This window comes from Squalius cephalus (genome assembly GCF_949319135.1).
Source record: "Squalius cephalus genome assembly, chromosome: 15".
Classification (NCBI taxonomy): Eukaryota; Metazoa; Chordata; class Actinopteri; order Cypriniformes; family Leuciscidae; genus Squalius; species Squalius cephalus.
In genome coordinates this window covers 4,370,661-4,391,963 of record NC_137136.1, presented here as the reverse complement: position 1 = coordinate 4,391,963, position 21,303 = coordinate 4,370,661, and the positions used below count along the sequence as shown (strand labels likewise).

At 37.0% G+C, this 21,303-nt stretch overlaps 1 protein-coding gene across 1 annotated transcript; it reads right to left on the bottom strand.

Annotated features, from left to right (window-relative positions):
- Positions 1–958: 958 nt before the first annotated feature.
- Positions 959–19,782, bottom strand: ptdss1a (phosphatidylserine synthase 1a). Its single transcript, XM_079893603.1, has 13 exons — positions 19,206–19,782; positions 17,825–17,916; positions 15,702–15,746; positions 15,384–15,508; positions 14,498–14,656; positions 10,566–10,717; positions 10,339–10,480; positions 7,880–7,992; positions 6,099–6,164; positions 5,600–5,699; positions 5,313–5,381; positions 2,373–2,436; positions 959–1,558 (listed from the first exon to the last, which is right to left on the bottom strand). The coding sequence occupies exons 1-13, from the start codon at positions 19,382–19,384 to the stop codon at positions 1,464–1,466; spliced, it is 1,401 nt and encodes a 466-aa protein (XP_079749729.1). The 5' UTR covers positions 19,385–19,782; the 3' UTR covers positions 959–1,463.
- Between the last annotated feature and the right edge of the window lie 1,521 nt (positions 19,783–21,303).

Genomic DNA, 21,303 nt, shown 5'->3' with positions numbered 1-21,303 from the left:
GAGAGATGAAAAATTCGCAACTCTTTTTTTTTTTTCGTGCAATTGCAAGATAAAAAGCCGTAATTACCTTTTTTATTTTTTTTTCCCATGAAAAAAACAAGCTTCTATAGAAACTGATATAGATGATTTTCACAGACATGCAAAAGCAAAAAAACGCCTCTCAGGTGAGAACATAAAAACGACAGCAGCTGTAGAAGGTCACTGGAGAAGCAGAAACACCAAAAACAAACGTCACACATTAAAACATCAGTGAAGCCACTAAAAGTGTTAAAACACTTGTGCATCTATTAGATCCTGCATTCATCTAAATTCTTAAGCAGCTTAACCTAGAAACATTCAACTCATGTCAATCGTGAACACATTTAGTCAGTCTGGATAGAGTACTGGCCAGGAACAGTCTTTCCTAGATAGAGTCAACATTAAATGATGCTTGCAACCATTTTGCTTCTGTAATCTGACATGCACTACTGTTTAGAAGTTTGGGGTCTGTAAGATTGTCTGCTTGGGGTCTGTAAGATTCAGCAAGGATGCATTAAACTTATCAAAGTGACAGTAAAGACATTGATAATGTTACAAATATTTAAATTTGAAATAAATGTGAAACTTTCTGTTCAAAGTTCAAAAATATGAAGCAGCACAACGGTTTTCAACATTTACAATCAGAAATGTTTCTTGAGGAGCGAATCAGCATATTAGAATGATTTCTGAATGATCATGTGACACTGAAGACTGGAAAAATTCAGCTTTGATCACAGGAATAAACTACATTTTACTATATATTACAATAGAAGACACTTATTTTACACGGTCATAATATTTCACAATATTACTGTTTTTACTGTATTTTTGATTAAAATAAATGCAGCCTTGGTGAGCAGAAACATTCTTTCAAAAACATAAAATCTTACCATCCCCAAACTTTACAATTACATTTTAATGATGTTTGATTTAAAAAAAAAAAAAAAAAAAAAAAACCCAACATGCACCAGAGAAACATGCACAATAAGACCAGGAACGCGCTTTTAAAGTAAAAATAATAAATGTTGACTTGATCTGACATCATTTGTAGACACATTATGATATGAATAATCTGAAATCGCTAGCATATAATACACTGTTGATAACATAAAATACAGTGACAAGTCACGACACTTCCGAGTCACGCATGCTACTGAAGAACACGGTGATTCACAGCACTGCTCGGGATCTAAAGTGTTAACCAGTCTCTAGTTCAACAGGTAAAGTGAGCTCGCCATCTAAACACTGGACACACAGTATTGCCTATTCAAAGTGTTTTGCAGCGTTGCAAAGCGCTCTGATATCTGAAATGTTCGAACTAAACCTGAGACAATCTCACCATTCATAAATCACAGTCATCTGACGTTCCCTCCATTAACAGGAGTGACACCTGTGCAAACGTTCCTGTCTGAGGAAAAAACGCTCAAAGCCTTCTAGAGACGGACTCATTTCTCCACCCCGTTGATGGTTCTGTATGACGGTTCTGAGTCCCTCCGTTTCCTGGTAGAAGAGTAAGTTGTGCCGTCCATCTCAAACTCCCCTACAGCACAGTTGCATTACAATGTGAGTTGAAACACTGAAGCAGTTCATGCACAACTATAATGCATGCACATTTAGAAAAATCTAACACCTAAAATTTGAACTCCACTAGATATATTCAGAGTTGCATACTGATATTTTAAAATTTTTGCAATATATAGCATGCATACTGTACATAGCATGTAAACTATGCATTTTATTTATTTTAGTTTTATTCATATTTTTAACATTAATAATAATCTTTTAACTTTATTCATATGTTTTTGGTTTTCATGTTCATTTTAGTTTACTTTTTAATAATTTAGTTATATGTTTTTATCATTTTATTATTTTTCTGTTTTTTTTATTTCTAAATATTGCTATTTAGAGGTGTAATTTATTTTTATTTTACTTATAGGTTTTTTTTTTTGGTTTATTGCTGAGGCAACATTTCAAACTTTCACTTAGCTTAGGTTTTTAATTATATAGACTAATATTTATATTTTATTTCAGCCTTATTTCATGTTTTTAATAGTTTTATAGTCAACAATAATAACCCTGCCTGGATGATCTAATACATTTGCCAAAATTCACAATAAAAATATGCTTGACCTTTCATTTTCAATGTGACAAATGCACTTATCATATATTAAAAAAATAATATAAAATAGTATGCAATTTAAAGTACTCTAATATTAAATTAGAGTCTAACGAACGCGTCTTCTGCTTGTTCTCCACAAGAGGTCACAACACTACAGGTTAGACTCGCTGAAGTCTGTGAACTGCCATTAACATCCTGGAAATCTACATGCTGATGTGAATGATTTAGTGTTTACCTCTGCATTCAGACACGGCGTCACCCGGCTCAGAGTAAAAGCTGTCATCACACTCTGAGAAACTCTATGGAGATCAAAACATCATGATTTAGATTGCAGAACTCATAAGATTCACTTTAGCACTGCTTGTAATGTATAGCCTGCTGTAAAGTCAGTTTTTAAACTTACATTTAAAAGGCAACAGGGTTTGAGGTCACAATTGATAATGGGGAAGAAACAATATAATGAAAATTCTTTCATGTCATTCCAAGCCTGTATTCAATGCAACTTAAGTGGATGATGATTTTTAGTGCTGAGACAAAACACAGCCTAAGGTGCCGTTCACATAGAACGCGTTTATCCATTCCAATGAGCTACTTTTACATTGTTTTACTATGTAAACACGTGTTAGACGGACGTCTATGACCATTAAAGGCTGATTTACTTCTGCGTCGGACTTAAGCCATAGGCTACGCCTCAGTTTTCATTTCTACTTCTGCGTTGTTGCAGAAGTATAACGTTGCAGACCGCTAGTACCACGGGCATGTTGGTGGTGTAATCCACAGCATCAAGGCAAAAGCTGAAGAAGAAGCGGCTTGTTGTGTACGTTATCGAAGAAGCAGGAGCGGTGATGGCAGGAAATGGACAGCAACTTTTGCAGCTTGAGTTGTTAAATATCAAATAACATCTTTGTTTTCACCGTAGTTATGTCGCAAGAGGAAATGCGACGCTTTCGCAGATTTCTTTTTTTACCCGAGGGAGGTAGCCTGGAAATCCAGACCCAAATCTGAAAGATTAAGGGTCTGGCATCAAGTAATTGAAATTGCCCAACTCGAGGGGCAGCACCAAGCATGCATTTGAAAATCTCACTGCACGCAATTGGATAACACTACGACCAATCACTGTCGTCATCTGTTTAGCTCACCTCTGGCCCGCCTATATCAGATACACCAATGTGATTGGTGCAGCTCGGCTACAAGGGCATAGTTAATGAGCATCATTACTCAATGCTAGAGTAACTCGCTGAGCAAATTCAAATTGTGCTCTCGCGAGAACTCTGGATTTCCAGGGTACGAGGGAGGGGTTCTAGCAGTCCAATCAGAGCGCTTGTGGTCCGCGTAGAATTGATACGCTGTTGCGTTTTTGGAGAGGTGCACGTCAGGTTAAGCGTGCTACACAGCCTACGATGTAGCTACGATCCAGAAGTATAAATCCGCCTTTACGCTCGCATCTTGCTTTTGCAGCGTATCGGACATTTTTAAGACGGCGAGTCAACAGGGCTCTACAGTGCGCCCATTTCACTCGCACATGCGAGTAAATATTTCGGCGTGCGAACGTGAAAAAATATTTGGGCGCACTCGTGCGAGTGACAGCATTTTTCTATAGAAACAGCTGCAAATACATCATCATGAGGAGGGGGAGAGTAGGACACTATATTACCGGGAGATCAGTTATTTAGGCCTAAATCTTCAGTAGATAGTCTGTAGCCTCATAAAAAAAAACTACAGTGCCCACACACGAACTATTTCAAAACAGCGCGAATTCATTCGCTCTTAAAACATCCTCTGATATAAACAAGTAGGCCTAGACTTAAAATGTATTAATTTTCAGCATTTAGTCATTTATTTGCAATAACCACTTTAAGTGGGCTATTTAAAAATTGTTATTTATATGTTAAATTATGTTTTTAAAACATAAGCGCAGAGTGTTACGTAATATTGTGTGTGTCGAAAGAATTTGTCCGCAGCTGCTCAAAAAAAATAAAAAACAGTCAAAAACCCCACTGTCAGTGTTTTGTAAGGAACAGGCAAATATGTAAAATATAGCAGGAGACATTTTAATTATTTACTAATAAAACAGTTATTTTTTATGTCAGTGTCGGCTAGACAGATGAAGTTGACGACTCGCGATCTTCACAGCGCCAGAGAGAAATGCACATTTCATACGAATTACATAAGCAGCGCAGTCTGTTTTCTTTCGTTTTGAATTGTTCTGCTTAAAAGTAGACATTTAAAGCTATCTATATGTCTCAGGTCTGTGAGGCAATAGGCTACCTTATAGCCCTACGCTGAGTTTCGGTTCATTTATGAGACGAGATCCAGGTTCGCCAGCGCCTCCGTGTCCTGATTATCTATTTTCTAATATAGGCCTATTTACTTATTTATTAAATCCAGACAATTGGTTGATGAAACATTGATTAAAATTAAGATACAATTAATACAAAACGAAATTAAATTTAAAGACAGGCTTTGTGCTTTCAGTTTGAGGTCTCTGTGAAAGTTTTAAAACATTCGTTTAGTGCCGCTTTAGAGCGCTCACGTCAGTAACGGAGCACTGTCTGTAACAATTTTTTTTTTTTTGTGAAATAAATTTCTAAAAAAATGCGACTTAGTCCAGTGCGACTTAGGCTATATATGTTTTATGGCGCATTTTTTGACTGATATGCGAATCCGTGTATGTTGTTTATGTTCAAACAGCAACATTACACACTAACTAAAGTTAGAAAAGTGAAATCATATTCAACCACCCCTTTAAAAAAAAGAGCTTGGAGAGAGATGCTGTCAGGCTATTTCAGTTACATACGCCTCAAAAGCACGTTTTGACACCCTCATGTTGAGCGCTGCCTTTTAAAAAAAAAAACATTCCTGAGCGCTGTGTCTCGCATTTTTAGATGCAAAGACATATGTGAAAGGCCGCTAACAGTATCATAAAAGTAGTCCAAAAGTCTTCTGAAGTCATACAAGTCTTGTTTAAGGGGGAAAAAATATTTTCTTTCTTGTTTTCAATTACAAATATATAACATTCTTAAAATCAAGATACATTTACTTGAGATGCAAAATGATTTAAGAAACAAGGAAAAATATCTGCCAATGGGGTCAGAAAATTCTAAATAGTTACAGACTCCTCCTCTCCCCTTTTATACTTTTAGCGCGAGTAAATGATGACAAAGCCATGACTCACCTTCTCTCTGGGTCCATAGTTTTCAGCATACCAGACCATCCCATATAGACACAGGAATGTGATGGAAGCCTTCAGATGAGAGACAGAAACAAAGACTCGATCAATTACACATCAGCAGCTATTGTGTTCACACAAAAACACTTTCTGAAAAGACTATTTTCAGGAAATCTCCTCCCATAGATGCCAAAAATAGCTTTGCGTTCAAGTTTTTGCTGAATGAGTAGAAATCAGAGTCATATTGATGCAATGAAAAGCTCAAAGTGAAGACAAAAAGAGCAGGAACTCACCAAACACAAGAGCCACAAAATCACATAGAGAATTTGCGTCTTGGAAAACAAGTCTTGTCCGAATTTAATGCAGGCTAACGCCTCCAGGAAAGCTATTGCCCTGTTGGAAAGAAGACAAGAGCGTTTCTACTGGACCTTGATTGTGCAATGTAAAGCTGACGGATGTTAGATGAAGTCTAGATGATCTAACCTAGATGTTTGTGACAAGATAACTTGAAATGCAAACAATCTAGGTCACTGTCTTATATCTGAGATAACGCTAATAACAATAGAGCAGCAAAGCCCACCAAAGCGCTGCAGTGGAACACAAGCATTCATGCGGGTTTGTGGTTAAACGTTCATTTGAATGAAAAGCCTGCAAGGCTTTTGCCTCAAACACTGGTGTGACACATGCATGAACATCAGTGCTCGCTGAAGAACTTACTCCGTTACTTGTGCATTACAGTGGACCACATGGGAGGCGGCTTCACACAAGTCATTTTCACAGGTTTAAACTCACCCGAACACCCAGCATTGTGTCCCGACCCGTTTGCACTGTGTGTCCGTGAGGTACGCATAATACTGCCTGTAGAGCAAAGCACAGAAATGCATCAGTACACTGTACACATGAATAAATCAAAGTCAAAATTATCCTTTAATACATGTTCTGGGTCTTGTTGCCGATTCTCTTCATATTGTTTTAGAAGAGTGATTCCCAAACTTTGTCAGCATTCAGCAAAAGATATGTACTTGAAGTCTTCCTGAGATTTTATGTTAATATTTCACATAAGTTAACAACACATTTGCATGCTCATGGTTCTCTGAAATCAGTTAATGGTCACATGACATGCAGGTAAACAAATTAAATATTTAATCTTTTTTTAGTGTTTTATTTTGATTGTTTACACTCAAAATAGTCAAAGATGAGAATCTTGGGCAGTGATGTCTAAGAATTTTTACCAATATTTACAAAAAAAAAAAAAAAAAAAAAAAAAAAAGTATATATTTCTCCCAACCAGATATGAATATAAAAAGGTAAGATCAGTTTTTTTTAATCAGGCTATTTATTTTTTATTTGATTTATTTACATTCTCGCACTTTGTGCATGGCAGATAGAAGGCCTTGGGACTGAGAAAACACACTGGAGGTGCAGGTTTACCTCAGGAAAAATACTTTGCTCTAAGTAATAAACTACTAAAAACAAACAACGTGCATAATCAAATAATCAAAACTCTCATCATGACCACAAAACAAAGTTAACTTAGTTTTTTTGTCTTCCTTTGCCATCTCTAAATAATTTTTCAAATTATTACATTGTTTATTATAAAATTCTCTGAATATGCTTACTAATAATGTTAAATGTATGGGGGAAAAAACATCTAAAGGCGACACGTGTAAACTTTTAGTTTAGTTAAAGGGATATTTCACCGCTGGAAAGATGAATGTGTATTTAAATTGGGTCATTTATGTAGTAGACATGTGAAATTATTTTAGAAGTTGGTGCCTTCTAGACTGAGAAAAGCCAGAAAATGTATTCTTGGCTCATGTGGATGAAAGACAACAACTCCCAGAATGCACTTGCTTCAGTGCCCTACGAGGCCACTCCCAAGCCACGCCTACCGGTTACAGAGGGCAGTATCGGAAGAAATGATACAACTAGGCTACTAGTCGACTCGAAACTGAAAAGACGGCGTTTTATGGTGAGATCCCCCTATGGGCGGGTTGAAAACATGCAGAACGAGCTCCTCCTACTGGCTGTAGTCTCTTCGAAAATACTACCGGGTTTCTACTGATACAAAGCTTAATGCTAATCGGTGAAGTATCCCTTTAAACGGCCAGAGTCATCTGTATAACTGTATTCTCGTTTTCTGCAGAGTTTTAGCAAAAGTATCCATTTTGTTTCTGCTACTGTTGTTAAAATAACAGCGTCATCCACAGCTCTTAATGTGGTGCTTTACGTCTTCAGCGAGAGAGAGAAGTAACACACACTGAACAGAAAGGGTTTAAATAAAGCACGTCTGGCTCTAGATAAAGATATAAGTGGATGTAGCGTTGAAAGATCATTACTATAAACGACCCTGAGCGCTTGTGTGGTGAACCACTTTGTTGTTTTGACATGCTGCTCACTTTAAGTTATTTACATTTTTCTTTTTTGGCTTATATCACAAATCAATAAATCAATCAATTCCCAATGAATAAAAATCAGTTCCACCCTTCATTTTTTCATGTTTTACTCTGAAATACATCAGACTTTGGAAGTAAAACGAGTTGGGAATGGCATTTTGTTATACGTGTACCTACCGTACGGTGGGGGCAGTGATGATACCGATGAACAGAATTCTGCACCAGCTGAGAGCATGGCATGCTGGGAACACAAAGATGTGCTTCAGGAAGAACGTGTTCAGCTCTGTTAGCTTGAGTGAGTGAGAGCGAGAGAGAGAGAAAGAAAGAGAGAGAAATTATTTTATGCATTGAACCAAAACTAAAAAAAAGCTTTTTGGAAAATCCAATGACCCTTGAGAACTGGGACAAAACAGACCTGCAGAAGTACACCAAAAAGTAAACAATAAACCAAAAGAAAAACTAGGTGCAATTTTACAATTAATAAAGTTCAGTAAAGAATGAATTTGAATTAATCTGTTAATACTAACCTGTTAATTAGCCTTTTTTTGCGACTGTCACATCAAACTTGTATTAGAAATATTGATAATTCTAGCAAATATTGATAAAGAAATGCATGGATGGTTTCAAACTGACTTTTAGATATACCTATTGTCAAGCATATTTTATTTGTTTTGCGAAGATATAAAAAATAAATCATATTTTGTACGCAGTCATTCTGTTTTTATGGTGTTGTTGTTTCCTGACCTCCTTAAATCAAGGCCAATGATCTATTCTAAACCATCCTACAAAAAGAAGTGGAAATATGACTACTTATTAAAAAAAAGCTACATTTGTAATAAGAATCATAGTGCAGTTAGTTCAGATTATGCTTCAGAGATTCACACGACACCAAAACCAGTATTCAGTTGTCAACTAATTTGGTCACAGTCTCTGAAGCGGAACACACTCCCCTCCTCCGAATTCCCATTTCAAAGACATTTAATTACAATTTAAAGGGCCCTCAATAGGGAGCGAAGAGACCGGCCTCGCTCTCTCACAATAGAGAATGAAGAGCGTGCTTTCATCGCCATGGAAACGAGTCTGCACTTTTAGTCTGACTGCCCGTTCTCTCTAGAGAACTCATATGACCCACATTTCTGAGCAAGTAAAAGCCGATCAAACTACAGTAATTATTTTTTATGCTGACCATAAAAGTTCAAATATTTAACTTTTAAATACGGTTAATTAATATAATGTGGTATTTAATGAATTATTTATTTATTTAACTATTAAAGGTGGGGTAAGTCGTTTTTGAAATACGCTGTTTGAAAGTTAGTAGGGCCGACACAACAACAAACGTGTAGCCAATCAGCATTAGTATCCGCATTAGTATCCGCATTAGTATCCGCATTAGTATCCGCATTAGTATCCGCATTAGTATCAGCATTAGTATCAGCATTAGTATCCGCGTATGACGGTGGAGGAGAGAGACGAGCAAGAGGGAGATTTGAACTGAAGAAAGAGTGCAGAAATAGAGATGGAAGAAACCACTGAAAATAAAGAGTTATGTCTGCTTCCTGATATCACGTGCGCAAACACATATAACCTATATTTATATATATAAAACAGTTATGTCCGGTCGAACGATGTATTAATTAACTTCAGATTGGATTGTGTCGGTAATAGGCACTTACCTAACGCTAAAAGATGTTTCGTGTCTCTAACAAGTGCTTTCGATCTTCTTTCTGATCTGAATGGTGTATGGGAAACACTTGAGTTTTGCCACAGACTCGTCCCAGCGTCTAGAACGCAACTGGATGCTTTTTCAAGCGTCTCCATACTTGAAAAACCACAGAAAACTACTTTTAAACAGGAAATGACTAAATATTTACGTACATATTTACAGCAGGTCTATTCGCACGGAATTAGTATTACCTGAGGTAATTTTCCAGACCTTTTTACTGAAGGTAAAAGTCGCCGTAATCTTTACTGACATTGTCCGGACTGGACTAAAATCACAGAGAAGCTCTGGTAATAATTACTTTACCCCACCTCTCCATGTTAAACTAGTCCCGTCCGACTATTGTGTATCTGGAGCTGCTGTGCTGTTGGCAGCTAACAACCAACTCTTGTTTGTAATTACTATTGTGTACTGTGTGTTAATTTTTTGTGTTTCCTTGTCATTCGTTCATCATCTGCGCTTTATTTTTCGTGAAGCATTATTCAGATGCGCTTCTGCTATGATAAACAGACATCCTCTCTTGGATTGCGTGTGTAACGGAGGCCAGTTAGAGAGAGTTGCGCTGACGACTGCTAGTGAATGCGGTGTTTAGTGTCATTGTTAGTGCACTCGACTCGCTTGCAGGGGGATCGGGGTTCGAGACCGACTCGGCTGTTAGGATTAGAGTGAGTGTTTTGGAGGCGGAGCAATGAGGAAGGGGTGTGTTTGTTTGGGTGTGTATTAAAACTAATTAATTGAATGCACAGCGAGCCGTTGATTATCCCTTACATATATTTATCAATATGTCTCACTATATAAGAGGATGAATCCTCCATCTTAAATGCATTTCACAATGCTTAATTAATCAGGTTTTGAACCAAAATTAAACCCGTTTTATTTCTTAAGATTGGCTGATTAAGACGCAAATTTTACTAACCTGCCATATGATCATGAACAGATAGACTCCTGTCACCCTCTGCAAGGAAGACTTGGGGTCGAACCAGCGCACGTATGTCCAGCTGGCAGGCGTGAACTGTAAAACTGCACGTTTGATCTTGCCCGTGGTGCTGTGGATGTCTCTGTTCAGCAGAAAACACAGTTTGCACAGTTTCTAGCCACTGTAAATGCTGTAAAATCCAGTTTGAAATGAATCAGATCTCTTACTTGATACTGGCCCAGTGATACGTGCGCATCTCTAAGAAACGGCAGACAGTCATTCCCAGCCAGATGCCTCCTCCGTTACACAACAAAATATCCAGGATTACTTGATCCCACCAGCACTCCGCAAAATTAGGAAGAAGATGCATGAAGAACAACTGTACAGAGAGATTACATTTGTGTATTATTGTGTGCTCTTCAAGAGACTCGACTCACCGTTGATTTCAGCTGCGTTTGCCATTAACATCTTTCAAACTAGCAATATGAAAACATGCATCAAACAAAACAGTTAACTCAAGTAGTTTATTAACATATTCAGTTATAAATTATAATTCATTCAATTAAATACCACAATATGGTAATAAACTACTTGAGTTAACTATTTTGTTTGATGCATGTTATGATGCATATTACAGTATCACATTGCTAGTAGATCTACAGATGGTGGTACCAGCACCTGATTTGGTAGCACCGGGGGGATTATTAATCATAAAGGTAATTTAATCATAAAATCACTATTGATTTGCAATAATAAGTGCAGCAACTCATAATATTTTACATTTGACAGTAACGCGCTGAGCTTGAGTTAAGATGCAGGAAAAAAAAGAACTTATCAACAACAGTAACATGTGAAAATTAATAAAAATAACATTTAAATTGGATAATATTTAGAGATTTGAAGTGCTGGATCCTTGAAAATCCTTGAAAAGTGCTTGAATTCCACTCTTAAAAAGTTGTACAAACCCTAAAATGAATAACGTAAAAACATTAGACTATTTCTGCCACAATACCATGGTTACAGTTAGCATTGCTACATTAAATCCATGGTGCATGTTGGTGATTTGTGGACTGAACTTGTTTGTTCATGGCACAATGCTCACGGTTTCAATGTCAGTGCTGTTTGATCTGATATCTGTGGTTTATAACAGAGAATTCTGCGCCGAACTTGAACGCTTCACACTAGATCTCGCTGAGATGCTATTAATGGAGTGAAAACCTGTTCTGAGCTCGTGCTGCGCTGTCTAAATGGTCCACGCAGCTCAAATGAGTAGAGCGGTTTCGTTTCTCTTTTGTTTGCATTGATGTTTTATGTTTCTCATATGCAACATAAAAGGCAGCTCTTGTGCAACCTCTAACAAAATGGATTCAAAAAGGTCTCAAAATGAGAGGTCTCAGTCTAGAGCCCTGCTTACTAATAATTCATTCATATTTAATTATATTTAGCAATATTTCTCACTATATAATTTGGAGCCAGACTCAATACATATATTAAAAAAAACATTTAAGATGAAGGATGACGTGAGTAATATTGATAAATTCTCACTTCGTCCTTCATCTTGGATGATTTGTTTTTCACTGCACATTTCACAATGAATTCTGGGATTGCTAAATTAACTATGTTTTGAACCAAAGTAGGGCTGCACGATACTGAAGAAAAATGCAATCTCTCATTAAATAATGCAATATTCGATATGTGATACGATAATGCTTAAAGTGTGTAAAATAAACAAATTATCTTTAAAATATATTTAAATATATTTAAATAAATATACTTATATTATAAACTACATACTTGTTTCACATTTTTTTTGTGACAAGAAAACATCCCTAAACTTCTGAAAGCGAACAGCAGTGTTTTACTGTGTTATTTTAACATCAGTGTAAACCACGGGGTTCAGGGTTTCAGGTTATCCTACATTAGGGTTATTTAACAACAGAAACTGAATAATCAAATGTAAAAATAAAACACTGCTTAGTTTTCACTGTATGAATTAAAAATATACTGATTCTTATTAAAGCTACAAAAGTTATTCAGCCGAGAGCAGTGAGTGATTTTCTCTTTGTCTTTTGTTCATGACCCCAGTTATTGCAAGCCGTTGCGATATGCATATTGCGATATATACATCTGTGATATTTCGATAATTTCAACATATTGTGCAGCCCTAAACCAAAGCTAAAATGAGAGCGATTATTTGAAGCCAGACTCTGAACAATATCAAATGCTCATTAGCTGTGAATTATCATACATTGTCTTCTGCAAATTATCATAACAGCATTATAATCAGATGCATGTTATTAGTGCTGACCAAAAATCCATATCACGGTATTTTTCAAAATTATACCGGTTTCACGGTGACGGTATTATTTTTTTCAAGCGTGACTGGGTGCTAACCACATTTTCGTCTGATTGAGAGAGAAAATACTGCAGAATGCCCTATTTTACTAGCCTAGAAATCTAGACGCACCCTAGCAGCAGCAAAATGTATTTTGCAGCCAGGGTAGTCTAGCAACTCTCCGTTGACTTTCAAGCTGGAAAAACCTAAATTGGGTCAGGCCAATCACATCGTGTATAGAGTAGGCGGGGCGGGCTTAACATGATGACGACAGTGTTGCGACGGTTCCCTGCTACTTGAAAACAAAGAAGAGCTGCTGCTGGCGAACAGCGGTCTTCCGAATCGGCTTTGGCCACAACTCTGGAGGACTTGGAGTTAAGTTTTTCTTTGAGAAAAGAGCAAAGAACGGCACTTAAGTCATTCTTAAAAAAGGAAGATGTGTTCGTAGTTTTGCCGGCCAGATTCAAAAGTTGAATTTATCAACTAACTAACGTTAGCTCCGCTGTTGGGAAAATGCTCTGGTTGGTTGAAGCGCTGTCCTATTGCGTGCAGAGGGAATTTGAAAGACAGCCGTTTATCCCGCCCCTCGAATTGAGCCGTGTCTATGGTGAGTTGCCAGACCTAACATCTTGATGTAGGTCTGGCTTGCCAGGCTACTATTTTACTGTTTACAGAGAGGTGCCAGCAGGAGGCGCTGTAGGAGCGGCAGAAACAGCGGTTTCCACAGTAATGGTTGTACACAAACCAGTGCAACGCTCATAAACGCTGCTTTCTCAGGAAAGATAATTCAATGAAAATAAAGACAGTCAGTTCACTTCAGATACATTCATATAAAAACACCCGCGCCGCGTTTTGACTTTGAAACGTGCAGTGCTCATGTTTATTCAACGATGTCATAACCAACCACAAATAGATTTTCCACAAGGCTGTGTTGATATTGTGAACCAATGTATGGGAAACACTGTAATATAATTTGACAGCTATCAATTATAGTTGAACCTATCGATCTTCACAGTCACGCTTAGTAAAACATACAGCTAGTCTGGCTATCACCACACCAAGCTCAATCTTTTAAGATTGAACATTGGTCTGAGGAGTCTGCTATGTATTTTCTACTGCACAAGAGATGTGATCAACGGGCATAGCTAAAATGACTCTGTACGCAATTGGATAGTCCTTCAACCAATCAGACCAACGATCTGGGTGACGTACTTTGCAGAGCTACGTGAAAACTCCAGGCAGGAAATGTGTAACCAAACATGTTGATCAGCGGTTTGCAGAAGCAGCAATGGAATCGAGCGATTTTTGCAGGTTATGCAAAAAAAAAAAAAAAAAAAAAGAAAGTTTGTGGTATTTACACCCACTCGAGCGATTCATTTGCTAAAAAGAAGCCATTGAGCATCATCGAGAGGTTAAAAGGAATTGCACAGAGCCGTAACGGCCCTGGAATTGGATTGGATTAAACCCGCCAATAGCGCGCCAGGTGGATAAGCCAGTTTGTGATTGGTTCCTGCAAATTTGTAAAGGAAGCAGCAGAGATAAATGTACAGGTTTCCATCCTGAGCTGCAAGGCGAAATCAAATCGCCGGGAGATCAGGCAGGGTTTACCCAGTCTAACATACAGCTGTGCCCTAATAAGTGTTGCGCTGCACCGCGTTCCCATACACCGGAATTGCGGTATATAAAAAATGTATATAATAACAAAAATAAACACCGGTATTCGTAATGAACCGGTATACCGCCCACCACTACATGTTATATGTGAAGCAATGCATCAAAACAAGATAATGAGCCGCAGGAATCCCATGAGTTGCAGAGGTTTACCTCGGTGAGCTCCCAGGTGATGCTGATGCTCCAGCACAGGCCGTAGCTGCGGATGAGCAGAGCCTTCATGCCCCAACCCCAGAAGTGACTGAAAGCGAAGATGTCAAAGTGGCTGAGGATTCGCTCCCATGTGATCACATGACAGTTCACCGCATACTCCTGTCAATCATCACAACACCAGAAGGACATCAGTGACATGTTTAACACTCGCTTAAATTTGCTATTGTGGACTTAAAGTTCAACTGAACGTAATGCATCATTTTGAGATTTGTGACTTATTTTAGTATCATTGAGATACTATTATTGTTTTCATGGAGAGTTTGAATGATTTTTTTTTTTTTATTATTGAAATTTTAGTTAAAGTTTAACTGAGTTTGAGGTGCTTTGTTTCCACTGAAAAAAATTGGAGTAGAAACAATTCTCACTCAGAAATGTCATAGTTAATCACAAAGAAAAGGCAAGTAAAACATTTAATTAAATGTGAAATTTTGAAGTAGTATTAAATAGTATTTTCTTGTAAAACACTACAATAATCTGTTTTATTTACAACTTTGAAAAAGTCATATATATACACACATATATATATAAGGACAAAATATTTTCTCTTCTGCCAGAGAGAAACCATACAAATATGTTGTGTGTATGTGAGTGTGTGTGCTTGCGTGCGTGCATATATATATATATATATATATATATATATATATATATATATACACACACATACATACATATATATACATACATACACACACAATGGTTCCTCTCTGACAGAAGAGAAAATATTTTGTCCTTTTTAGGGCTTAATCATAATGACATTATACTAATTTGTGGGTTAACTACTACTTTAACAACAAAACTGAGTCATATTTCCCTGAATGTCACTGACCATGATGTCAGCCTCCCGTTTGGCATAGCGAAGATTGGGATCCAGCCAGTACATGACAGACTTCACCTGCTCCCAGTTCAGGAAGATGATGAAAACGAGGAAGAGGAAGTACAGCACACTCAATCCTGTACAACAACATAAAACATGCACTTCAGAAAAGATGAAAGTGGAAAATTACATGAACCCATTAATTCAACCACTTAGACACGACCTCATCATTAATTCATGTTTAAAAAGCATCTCACAGTGTATGTTTATCATTAAGCTTCATAATTGGCCATCAAGGTCACATAAACACGTCTGGTCTGATCCACTCACCGAACACTATACGCCATATTGCTGGATGGGGTCTAGTAAACGGACCTGAAAAGAAATTTATGAATAGAGTTATAAGAGAGTTATGAATATGGCTGCATGATACTGGAAAAACATGACATTGCAAAATTGTGTTTTTCTGTGAAATATATTGCGATATGGAAGAAACAATGGATTTTTCACCAGATGACTTAAATAGCTATATTTGAAAAGAATGAATCATTGTAGAGCGAGTTAGGTGAATTTGTTGGGGAGTTAATCGGTATAGAATAAAATGAAATAAAATAAAATTAATAATTAAAAAAAGCGGAAAATTACTGAAAGCAGGAGGAACGCTAGATCTAACCATAATTGACAAAAACAACTGTCAGTTTCGGCAAACATCAATTACAACAGAAGTTGTCAATGCTGGCAAATAACCATGGTATAAAAGTCAATCCATGGTTCTTTGCCTCTGCGTCGTGCATTAAAATAGATTAATGCACAGCTAGTCGTGGATTATACCTTATGATTTTATTGTGATTATTAAATAAAAATCTTAAAGAAAACAATATTGTAATATAATGGTACTGTAAAACAAAAAAAAATAAAGACTTAATAATTATTTTATTCTAGTTAGGCCTGTCGCGATAGTCAATAAATCAATTAATCGCACGATAAAAAAAAATGAGCTCGATAATTTTTCCGGCCGCGATAATTCCATTTGCATGCTTGTTGGTTTTCCTCGTCTCTCTCTCTCTCTACCAAATAGACTGGATGACCACTCTTGGTTCTTTAGCGTATAGGAGGAGAACCCTCTTGTCAGTTACATGGTCTTTGTGTGGGTATTTTTTACAGTCTATGGTGGGGTGGCGGCGCCGCGGCGCTTGTCAGTCACATGGTCTTTGTATGGGAAAGCGCCGGCGGGACTGCTTGCGGCGACTGCCGGGAGAGAGAAAAGACGCTAGTTGTGAGTTGGAGTGGAAAAAAAAGAAAAAGATGGAATTGGTTTCAAAGCCAAAAGCGACAGCGAGCCCAATCTCATGAAAATGCGTATCTATACCACGAATGTTATTTCTCGTGCCATTTATACGCCAAAAATAGTTTTTGCGTGCATATGATACGCACTTTATGGCGTGTAATACACACGTGCACTCCTCACCCCTAATCCTAACCAAGTATTTTCAGTGTGTAGCATATACACGCAATAAAGCGCGTCTCCCCGACAGTAAATTACACAATCACTCGGGCGTTTGTTTAGTCGACAAAGTAACAGGAGGACAGTGCAAAATGCGGTGGTATCCTGTTGAGGCTTTTTTTTTATTTGTTTACAAAGGTCCTAACCGGCAGTTTTGCCTGTAATGGAATGTATCACTATTTATGTCTAAGCCTAATGTTTAATATTTTTTGAAGTGCAATTTTGTTTACATCCATTTTATTTATTGTTTTTGGTATTTATTCAAGTGAATTTTTTTGTTAACAGACAACGAGAGTCCATTGCTTTTGTTTTTGGTTGTTTTGTTCATTTTTTGTGGATTTTTAAAATGTTTTTTCCGTTTTCAATGTTTAATATTCTTAAGAAATAAAAGTTTATAGATCTTTGAAAATGTGTACCTGCATTATTATGCCATTATCATTATATTAGATGAAAATAGTCTAGAACGACAATATTATCGTTTATCGCAATAATTTCTTGGACAATTTATCGTCCAGCAAAATTTGTTATCGTGACAGGCCTAATTCTAGTGTAAAATTACAATACTCATAATTAATCATTTGATTTGAATTTGATGAATAATCACTTCATTTTTTAAACAGTAACCAATCAACTTTTTATTTTGATGGGTTGGCAGCAAATAAAAATATGCAGTGCCGGTTTCAGAGTTAAGTTCAGCACTGTGTTCATTTACACGCATGCAGCTCATAATATCAGATGTGTAGATGTTGCGCTTCGCTCGGAAGTAGGTAAGGACATTTTTATTTAATTAAGTCACAGCCTGCACGATCTCACTAATGCATATTGCAATGCAATATCAATTTTATTTCAATATCATGCAGCCTTAGTTATGAATCTTAACAGAACCATGTGACCATGATCATAAAACACTTGGAGCTTTTCGATACCAGCCCGAGTTCAAGACTCTTACCGTTTGGGAAGGCAAGGACGCTGATGATCAAGAAGAACGAGATGACCAGGATGAGACCCACCCACAGGTTATTGTCATGGTTTCCATCATCTCTGCAACGGAAACATGTGGTCATACACTCAAATTCACCAGCACAAACAGACGATCTTCCTCTTTCTATTTCACCATCGACCTCACACACCAAAAAAACAGTAGATGCACATAGTCAGCCACATCACATAAATAAATGTCGTTTTATTTAAAATTTCAAAACAAAAGCATGAAAAATGTTTTTTCCAGAACTAACTTTTCCGGAACTGAAACTAAGGAGAACTACCACTTCTGCTTTCAACAAATATTTTCCATGTATTCTGCCTGTGCTCAGTTGCAAAAATTCCTTTAATGTAATGATGAAATAAAACGTAGTAACGGATCCTTTCTTCCATATTGTGACATACATCCATCCATGTATAATATCAGAAGAAAAGAAAAATGCAAGGAGGAGAATTGGTTCTATTATATTTGTAATAAAAAATACAAATGCACAGAGCAATTGTTTACATTAAAGACCAGTAATATGCATTAAGACCATACAAAGGCCAAAAACTGCCAGCTGTAACTTAAAGTCACCATGACCATCATAAAATTTAAATTGACAATTCTTTTTTTTTTTTTTTATGGAATATTGCAGTATTTATTATTAATAATTAATCTGTGCACATCATTACTGTTTTTTTTATTTAATCATGTGCCAATCTTTATTCAGAATAACTTCCCCTCCCTCTTGCAGCTCATCTCGTCTCTGATGATGCGTTTACTGGCGCGAGGGCGTGGCAAGCAACCTGTCACTCACATGAGATCCACCAATAGCAAACCACAACCATCCAATAATTCTTTCTGATGGACAGAACCACCCTACATTTTTTCGCGTTTCATTTAGATATGTCACAATAGGGAAGAAAAGATTACTGCAACTTCTGTTTCATGCCGACTTAGTTTAAATATCCTATGAATACATTATGATGTGAATAACCAATAGTCTCCTGTTTACATCACAGACATGAACCATGATTTGCTACTTCCTTACTTATAGAAAATGGTGGTATCAGGGGGGAGGGACATTGTCTTTCTAGAAAGCATTTTATTGAACCAAAAAAATGTCCCCGAGTGCACGATGACGTCATCAATATTTTTGTCCGTTTTCCCGGAAGTGATATTCGCACTTCGATAGAAGATCGTTTTCGTCGACTTTAGAAATACACACGCATTATAGGTGACCTCAAAACAACAAACATGCACTAAAAGCCACCAAAGACAGATCTCGAATTGAAATGCCGTGTTGCTATAGTGACATGCCGTTATTGCAACTCTTTGTGTGGCTTTAGGGTTGTGCGTCACTCACCGCGTAAACGCGAAGTACATCAGGCTGAGCACGGTGCATGTCAGCAGGGTGATAGTGTGTGGTTTGTAGAAGAACTCGATGGTGATGTCCTCCACCTGCTGTTCGTTGATCATGCGGAAATGCATTCTGTAATTCACATCATGTTTACTGAGAGTCCGACAGCCGAACGTTGAAGCCATGCACGTGAGATCAGCAGATCGGCGTGTTTCCTCTCTGTCCCGGATTCACCTTTGATTACCGTGATGTTGTTAGCGGCTCTCTCTCGCTCTATCTCGCTCTCTCTCTCTCCCTCTCTCTCTCTGGCGTCTGCTGCACGAATGACGGCCATGCATGTGTGCTCTCCGGATCTGGACGCGGCAAATGCATGAACACTATATCAGCTGCACAGCATCAGAGAGAGCGATGCATGTACGAAGCAGAAAGATGGCAGACACTTTGGATGAAAACAGAAAATTCCGTGTATTTTCATTGGTTTGCATGCAGCGCCGGGCGTAGAGCCGCTATGGCAAGCCAAATAGGCCAAAAATGCAGCGCTGTTCGAGTCTCTCACGCGCTCAAGGTCACTCTGCTGTTGAATAACACACCTGTGTGTGTGTATTGCATTTACACACCAACATTGGAAGACGTGGTCTTTCGTTTTTATAAGTTATATACAGTGGAGAATATAAATAATTAAAGGTTTAGGTTTTACAACAGCAAAAAACAATTTTTACACACAGCTCTAAAAAATTGTTTGGGTCAAATATGGACAAACCCAACCTTTTTTTTCTCCACATTTTTTATAAAAATTTTAAACCCAACTGTTGGGGTTGTCAATTTTTGACCCAAGCATGGGTTGAAACAACACAGCGTTTTAGAGTGCATAAAAAAACAGCACTTGTTTTTTATCTTTCTGTCAAATATTTAGTTTGTAAGTGTGTTTGTAAACTTTCTTTATAATTGATATTTGCATGTAATCAGTGTTGGGTGTAATGCATTACTAAGTAATTTATTACAGTAATTTAATTACTTCTCCTTTGAAAAAGTAAAGTAAGGGTTAGCAGGTGTATAATAAAAGTTGAGAAATAATTTACTAATAATAACTCTACTTTAGTGCTGCACTGATATTGCACAACGCCAAGATAACCAACCTTCTCATATGTTCTGTCAGCGCTCAAACACCACTCATTAATGTCAAAATGTTTGAGATCATAAAAGTAGGCGGGGTTTATGTTGACAGAAGCTGCTGAATGTTACCCTGGTAAACCCGTAAACAAAGCAGCAGCGGTACTTTCTGTTTCTGAACAGCATATACTTCCAACAGCCATTCAGATTTTGGATTCTCTCTGGTGTTCAGGCTATTTAACTTAATCGACTAATAACTTAATACATTTTTTTTTTTAAACAGTGGTTACTTAGGCCTAAACATTTTTACATTCTGGACTAAACCATACCCTTGATAATGTCCTGATTCTTGATTATTGTTCGGTAACATTTACAATAAGGTTCCATTTGTTCATATTAGATAACATGATCAATTATATGGCCTACTTCTACAGCATTTGTTAATAGTTGATGTTAATTTCAACATTTAATAATGCTTAATTAAAATCATAAGCTGTAGGCTATCTGTTAATATTATTTAATAGACCTGAGCAAATATGAACTAACAATGAACAGTTGCATTTTTACTAACTAATGTTATCAAAGAATAATAACTATTGTAAAAAAAAAAAATATATATATATATATATTATATATATATATATATTGCACATTGTTAATGTGGGTAATACATTAACAAACATTAACTAATGGGACCTTATTATACCTTATTAAGTGTTACCAATTGGTCATTATAGTTCCAAGAAAGCTGATATTGCACCATTATCAGTACAGTAGCATTAAACTCTTTCTGTATATCAGTTTGTATTGTATTAAATATCTTTTACCGGGCTGTGCTTGATAAGTAATGCTACTGAAATGGTTTTTAAAGGTTTAAATTATCTATTTCTTTGGCCTTCAAATGTCAACAAACTAACATTATGAAACCCTGCGTATGACCCTGCTCTTCATTTACTTTTACTTTTAATTACAGTTACTTTTAATGTAATTGCAT

Coding starts and splice junctions, on each gene's coding strand:
- ptdss1a (XM_079893603.1), bottom strand. CDS start 19,384: ATGGCTTCAACGTTCGGCTGTCGGACTCTCAGTAAACATGATGTGAAT. Junction 5,382..5,599: donor TTTTGTGGCTCTTGTGTTTG/GTGAGTTCCTGC, acceptor TCTCATCTGAAG/GCTTCCATCACATTCCTGTG. Junction 2,437..5,312: donor ACTATGGACCCAGAGAGAAG/GTGAGTCATGGC, acceptor TGATCTCCATAG/AGTTTCTCAGAGTGTGATGA.